The 6,638-nt window shown below is 35.6% G+C and overlaps 1 protein-coding gene across 2 annotated transcripts; it reads left to right on the forward strand.

Moving 5' to 3' along the window:
- The first annotated feature begins 258 nt into the window (after positions 1-258).
- On the forward strand, positions 259-5,868 carry LOC21397169 (fimbrin-1). 2 transcript variants are annotated; one of them, XM_024167903.1, is made up of 17 exons: positions 259-639; positions 849-912; positions 1,014-1,067; positions 1,251-1,346; positions 1,472-1,642; positions 1,821-2,059; positions 2,153-2,324; positions 2,417-2,455; positions 2,565-2,633; positions 2,748-2,864; positions 3,253-3,464; positions 3,547-3,702; positions 3,849-4,048; positions 4,465-4,622; positions 4,711-4,807; positions 4,919-5,010; positions 5,324-5,868. In XM_024167903.1, exons 4-17 carry the CDS (start codon positions 1,260-1,262, stop codon positions 5,594-5,596), a joined length of 2,082 nt encoding a protein of 693 aa, XP_024023671.1. In that variant the 5' UTR covers positions 259-639; positions 849-912; positions 1,014-1,067; positions 1,251-1,259; the 3' UTR covers positions 5,597-5,868. The 2 variants fall into 2 exon arrangements, with proteins under 2 accessions (XP_024023671.1, XP_010099979.1); XM_010101677.2 differs by having other exon boundaries at positions 1,258-1,346.
- Positions 5,869-6,638: the final 770 nt, after the last annotated feature.

Here is a 6,638-nt window from a genome sequence, read left to right on the forward strand (position 1 = left end):
CCCCGAAAAAAAAAAGAAAAATAAAAAAGGAGCAAATAAAAAAGGAGCCCACAATGAAACAAAATCAGTTTAGGAAGAAAACAAAAAAGTTGGGCAATGACACTCCTTCTACAAATGAGTTGTACAACAACAAGAGCGAGTCCCCAAAATCCATTTCCAAACACAAGCGCGTACAAAAAAAAAGTACAACTCAACAACATTAATTAAACATTAAACATTATCATTTAAACAACCGCTGTGATTTTTGGGTCGGTTGGTTCTTCTTTTGTTTCTGATTCTGCCGAAAGAAAGTACAGTAAGACTCTTAACAATATTAAGCGGGTCCATAGCCTTAACCAAAACAAAAACCGTTTTTCCTCTCTCTCTCTCTCTCTCTCTCTCTCTCTCTAACATTGCTCTCTCATGAAGGAAAATATGGATCCCCCACAGGGCCACACCATCATCTCTTTCTCTCTCTAAAATCTAAACACACCCTTCTCTCTCTCTCTCTCTCTCTCTCTCTCTCTCTCTCTCTTGTTTGTGTGTTGTGTCATTTGCTGTTCGTAATACAAACGCAAGACTGAATCTTTTAAAGAGGAGAAAGAGACGTTATTGATTATCTTTTCCTTCCCCGGTGCATGTTTTTGGTTTTCTCTGCAGGTATGGACTTCTGGGTTCTCTTCTGTTTTACTTCTTCTTTATTGGGTCTTGATTTGATTCTCACGTTTTCATGAAATTTTTATCACATAAATACAGAACAATTGTTTTCTGTTTCTGGGCAGTCTTGGATATATATATATATATATATATATATATATTTTGGGATTTGTTTGATGATGTACAATCTGCATGTTTGGTGACAATTCCAGTTCTGCATTTGGATATCTCCCGAAAAGAGTCTTCAATTGGGACTTGAATCTTTGACTTCTATAGGTACAAAATCCTTGGAACTGAATTGATTTTGTGTTGTCAATATTTGTTTGGATGAGAAGAAAGAAAGAGATTAATATTGTCAACTCATTTGTATGATTTAGGACAAAGTTGGTGAATTGAAGGAATTCTTATTCAACCACACTTGTACTTTATTGGTGAGTGCTTTTATTGTACCTTTGTGAGCATGTTTGGATCTGAACATGTACTTTTGGTTCAATCAAATTGATGTTCCTTATAGAATTATTGCTCTTAACATTCTAGATTCTTACTTGGTTGGTCATTGTCTTTGGAACTTGGAAAGACTTGGGATTTATTATTATTATTTTTTACTTGGCAAGTTTGCAGAGATGTCAAGTTATAGTGGTGTTCTTGTTTCCGACCAATGGCTTCAAAGCCAGTTCACACAAGTCGAGCTTCGCAGTCTCAAATCTAAAGTGAGTATTTTGACAAAGATGTTGTAGTGTATATGGGATTTGATGCGAATCTGGTGATCATATATGCAATGCTGAAGTTGATACGTTTGTTCTGGTCTAATGTGCACTTTTTGTGGGGGTTTCAGTTCATTTCAACAAAGAATCAGAACGGTAAATTCACGGTCGGAGACCAGCCGCCTTTAATGGCGAAATTAAAGGCGTTTAGAGAAATGTACACTGAGGATGAGATCAAGGGCATTTTGGGTGACCAAGGTTCAAATTTCAGTGACGAGATTGATTTCGAAGGCTTCCTTAGAGTGAGTTAAAAATCTAAGATTTCTCTGTTCTCTCGGTCATTCATGCTCATTGTGATTGATTTATGAGTTATCATAGCTACTAAAGAAACATGTGAATTGAATTGAAATCGGCATTTAAGGATATCTATAACTAGACAAAGATGGAGATGACATAATGATTGATTGTATTTAATGGCAGGCGTATCTGAATTTGCAAGGCCAAGCTACGGAAAAGTTGGGTGGTCCGAAGAACTCTTCATCATTCTTGAAAGCCACAACAACCACCCTCCTTCACACAATCAGTGAATCAGAGAAAGCATCATATGTTGCTCATATAAACAGTTATCTCGGGGATGACCCCTTTTTGAAGCAATATCTTCCATTAGATCCAGCTACGAATGATCTATTCGATCTTGCAAAAGATGGAGTTCTTCTATGGTACTAACCAATGTTCACGTGATTATTTGCTATAGTTGTGTATATTAAAGCTGATATTTGCTAGTGTAATAATATACGAGTGGATTAATGCAGTAAACTTATCAATGTTGCGGTGCCTGGGACAATTGATGAGCGGGCTATTAACACCAAACGGATTATCAATCCGTGGGAAAGGAATGAGAACCATACTCTTTGCCTCAACTCTGCCAAGGCCATTGGCTGCACTGTGGTTAACATTGGCAACCAGGACTTGGTTGAAGGAAGAGTAAGTTTCAGTAATTTTTCTGTTCATATGAGTTTAAGATCCGTAATTTGGTGATCAGAAGTATTATCTGAAGTTTATTTGATGTTTTGCAGCCTCATTTGGTGTTAGGATTGATTTCCCAAATTATAAAGGTAAGAAGTTAAACTTTAGCATGCCATATGTTATATTTAATATGTTGAAGTAGCTTTCCATCATGGAGATTGATTTATTTCTCTTTCTGTTTTTCTTAAACAAAAACAGATCCAACTGTTGGCAGATCTCAACCTTAAGAAAACACCCCAGCTTGTGGAATTGGTGGATGATAGCAAGGTAATCAAGTTTAGATTTTTTCATTTTTCATCTTTTTTTTCCCGAAAAAGTGAAATGTCAGAATGTAGCTTGTTAAGGATGGCACTCTCTTACCGTAAATCGCCAATATGACAGGACGTTGAAGAGCTCATGAGTTTACCTCCTGATAAGGTCTTATTGAAATGGATGAACTTCCATCTCCAGAAAGCCGGTTACAAGAAAAACGTTACAAATTTCTCTTCTGACTTAAAGGTATTTGTAACTTTATCAATGCTGTTATGAGTTCTGAAGAAGTAGACCAATATTTACTAGTGACAAAATTAACATTGGGACACAACAAATTTCGCCTTCACCTTCATTCCTGTGGATACATCAGAATATATCAACTAAGAGGACATATAAAGTTGGGGTAACATTCTTGCAGAAAACATAGAGTAAAGAACTGCAATAGATTTCATAGTTTTGAATTTTGATATCGTTTTTTTTATGAAATTGTACCATTTTCTTTCCCACTTTTCCCTGTTCAATAAAATTTGTTGCCTTTTCACAAAATAAAGTAAAATTAACTTATTACATGCTGACTCTGCTCCTTATGATTTCCATTTTAATCTTGCTTATGTTTTTGCCGACACATACACAGGATGGAGAGGCTTACGCTTACCTGCTTAATGTCCTTGCTCCAGAACATTGCAATCCAGCCACATTGGATAACAAGGATCCTACTGCAAGGGCAAAATTGGTTCTTGATCATGCAGAGAGAATGGACTGCAAGAGATACTTAACCCCAAAAGACATTGTTGAGGGTTCGGCAAATCTAAACCTTGGATTTGTGGCGCAAATATTCCATGAAAGGTTTGAAACTTAAACTATACCATCTGTCTTCATGTCATATTTTTCGGTTCATAAGTTGACTAAGAGTATGCCTCTTCTACAGAAATGGTCTATCCACAGACAGCAAAAAGATTTCTTTTGCCGAGATGATGACAGATGATGTGCAAACATCTAGAGAAGAGAGATGTTTCCGACTTTGGATCAACAGTCTAGGCATTGCTACTTATGTAAATAATGTGTTTGAGGATGTCAGAAACGGGTATGTTTCGAACATGAATTTAAGCAAGAGCCGTTGGGATGGCATAAGACTCCATTCTCTTTTGCAAGTGATTTTTCACATTTTTCTTCTTCAGCGTACGTATCAGCATGTTTTGTGCTACTGTAATGTTTTATTATTTGATGCAGATGGATCCTTCTAGAAGTGCTTGATAAGGTTTCTCCCGGATTGGTGAATTGGAAGCATGCATCAAAACCACCAATTAAAATGCCATTTAGAAAAGTAGAGAATTGCAACCAAGTTGTTAGAATTGGGAAACAACTAAAGTTTTCGCTGGTGAACGTGGCTGGAAATGACATTGTACAAGGAAATAAGAAGCTCATACTCGGTAAATTCCTATTATATATACCAATGTTTTGACTACATATTTTTTATACTTGGTAAGTTTACTGCATTTTGTCTGTTGGTCTTCTTCCTTTTTTTCCCCCTTTTCTTTTGTGCGTTTTTCAATTGAGAATCTAATTGCTATTTGGTTTCAAATGTAAGTCACTTTTATTCTTATAAAAACTTGTGTTGAAGAGAATTATGTAATACTTAATGGAGAGTATTAAAAAAAAATGCATTTTTATACTCCATACGACCCCGACATAGTACTGAAAGTGATCTAAACTTCTTTTTAGAAGTTTGGGGTTGCTTTTATTCTTTTTCATGAACTAAGCTTACCTGAGTTGGACGCCTCTTTCTATATCGAAGTTCCCAAAAAGATAATGTTTTCTAAATCCTGAATTTTGTTTACCTCTGCAGCTTTCTTGTGGCAGTTGATGAGATTCAACATGCTTCAACTTTTGAAGAACTTGAGATCTCATTCCCAAGGAAAGGAGATGAGGGATTCCGATATCCTCAATTGGGCGAATAGGAAAGTGAAAAGCACGGGCAGAACGTCTCACATAGAGAGTTTTAAGGTTTTTAGACCAAACTTTTTATCATACCATGTTCTGGTTGATTTTATGTTGGTAACAACTAGTCTTTTAACATTGGAATTCTCTTCAGGACAAGAGCTTGTCAAGTGGGATATTCTTTCTTGAGCTTCTTAGCGCTGTGGAGCCTAGAGTTGTCAATTGGAACCTCGTTACCAAGGGTGAAAGTGGTATGTTTCCTTGCATATTGTTATTAGTTTGAATTATACTAGAACAGGGATTTCGCCAGCGGAAAACGTGGTTAAAAAATTGGCTCACCTCTTTTCTTGTTGGAATTATAGACGACGAAAAGAAGTTGAACGCCACGTACATAATCAGTGTTGCACGAAAGCTTGGCTGTTCTATTTTCTTGTTGCCTGAGGACATCATGGAGGTAAGCGGTGCAAATGGAATGACATATTTAGTTGTTCACCTATCTAATTTGATGAACAGAGATAGCTCCATAGATGTTTCTTTTTTGCTTTAGACTAAAGTTAAATTACTTAATTTAATATCACATCATTTATTGGTTATGGCAACTGAATTGGGTAGGAATTCTTTAACATCTCGCCAATATTTTCTTTTTTTAAACACATCAATGACAAAATCAACACGAATGAAACATGCATAGGATGTAAAGAACTATTACTAGTTCTTTTAATATGCAATGAAAGACTTGAATATAACTGAAAAAAATTGTATGGCAGGTGAACCAGAAGATGATTCTCACCCTGACTGCCAGCATTATGTTCTGGAGTCTACAACAGCCAGTCGATGATGCAGACGGATCGATGTCCCCTGCTAATACCAGCGTTACCACTTCAAGTACTCCCGACGAATCCCCTGCACCGTCTATCAGTGGTGAGGACGAAATCTCCTCCTTAGGCGGTGAAATCTCAAACTTTAGCATCGATGATGCTGCCTCCGATACCACCGTCTCCTCCCTGGTTGACAACGAGGGTTCTCCAGTGCCCGAGTGAGCTCAGTAGATTTTGATCTGATCACTTCTCTAGTTTGAGGGGTTAAAAAATGCTCGAGTCATGATATGTGCCCTGTAAACTAAAAAGTGATACCTCTTACCAGAGGTGAAGAAAAAGAGTAGAGAATATTGTAAAAATTTTAGTTGTTAAATAGAACATAGAAGTAGGCTGTTCTTAGATACCAGAAAAAAGTTGACAAAAAAAAAAAAATAATAATAGAATTAGATGTTGGATATTATTTTTTTTCCCCATCTCTTTTCTTTATCCTGCAGCCCTGCTTGATAAAGCTTTCAATGTTTTTTTGGATGTATTCTTTTCACAATTATTAACATTGGTTGATCATATTGAATGAAATAATCAGTACCAATTTTTTTAAAACGAAATAATCGCACCAATGTTTTTGTTAGCATAATGCAATCTTTGTTTTGCCTGGTGACAATCCCTTTGACATGTTCAATGTTACATGTTACCATGCAAGAATGTTCATTAATTAATTTTTGTGTACTTAGTAAACTATCGGGCATTTGATATGATAGCCTTTGATGTGTATTAGGTTTCTACATCGAATCAATTAATTTTAGTTAAAAAATTTTCAGCTTTTTTATGAGAACAGGGGGGAAAAAAAGAATCCAAAGGTTTATTGACTAAAAAAATTTAGAAATGGTACTTTCTTGTTCATTAAATGGTTCTGAAGTGTCCCGCATTGGCTAGAATTGAAAAGTATTTGAAAATTGGAACTTATAAAAAAAAAACACACACAATTATGCATATAGGTTTTGAAGAAAAACCATTCAATAGTATGCCGAATACCAAACACTACATTTTACTCTCCAAACTAAGACTGAAAAATATAGATTCTCAATGAAGCTAAAACCAATGGGGGGGCTAAGAAATTTTTTTTTTTTTTTTTTTTTTCAGAGGAGGCGTAAACTAAAGAAAAATTTTGAACTAATAGTATAGGGCAACAAATTTTTTTTTTAAAACTTTATTTAACTATTTGAATGAAAACTTATTGTAGAGTTGAAATTTTTAATGTTTAAAA

The sequence above is a fragment of the Morus notabilis genome, unplaced genomic scaffold, assembly GCF_000414095.1.
Source record: "Morus notabilis unplaced genomic scaffold, ASM41409v2 Scaffold148, whole genome shotgun sequence".
In the NCBI taxonomy this organism is placed as follows: Eukaryota; Viridiplantae; Streptophyta; class Magnoliopsida; order Rosales; family Moraceae; genus Morus; species Morus notabilis.

What these genes read in the sequence shown, in the direction of transcription:
- LOC21397169 (XM_024167903.1), top strand. Translation starts at nt 1,260, where the DNA reads ATGTCAAGTTATAGTGGTGTTCTTGTTTCCGACCAATGGCTTCAAAGC. An exon ending in AGGACTTGGTTGAAGGAAGA is followed by an intron (nt 2,325 to 2,416) that starts GTAAGTTTCAGT and finishes GATGTTTTGCAG; the next exon opens with CCTCATTTGGTGTTAGGATT. An exon ending in GCGCAAATATTCCATGAAAG is followed by an intron (nt 3,465 to 3,546) that starts GTTTGAAACTTA and finishes CCTCTTCTACAG; the next exon opens with AAATGGTCTATCCACAGACA.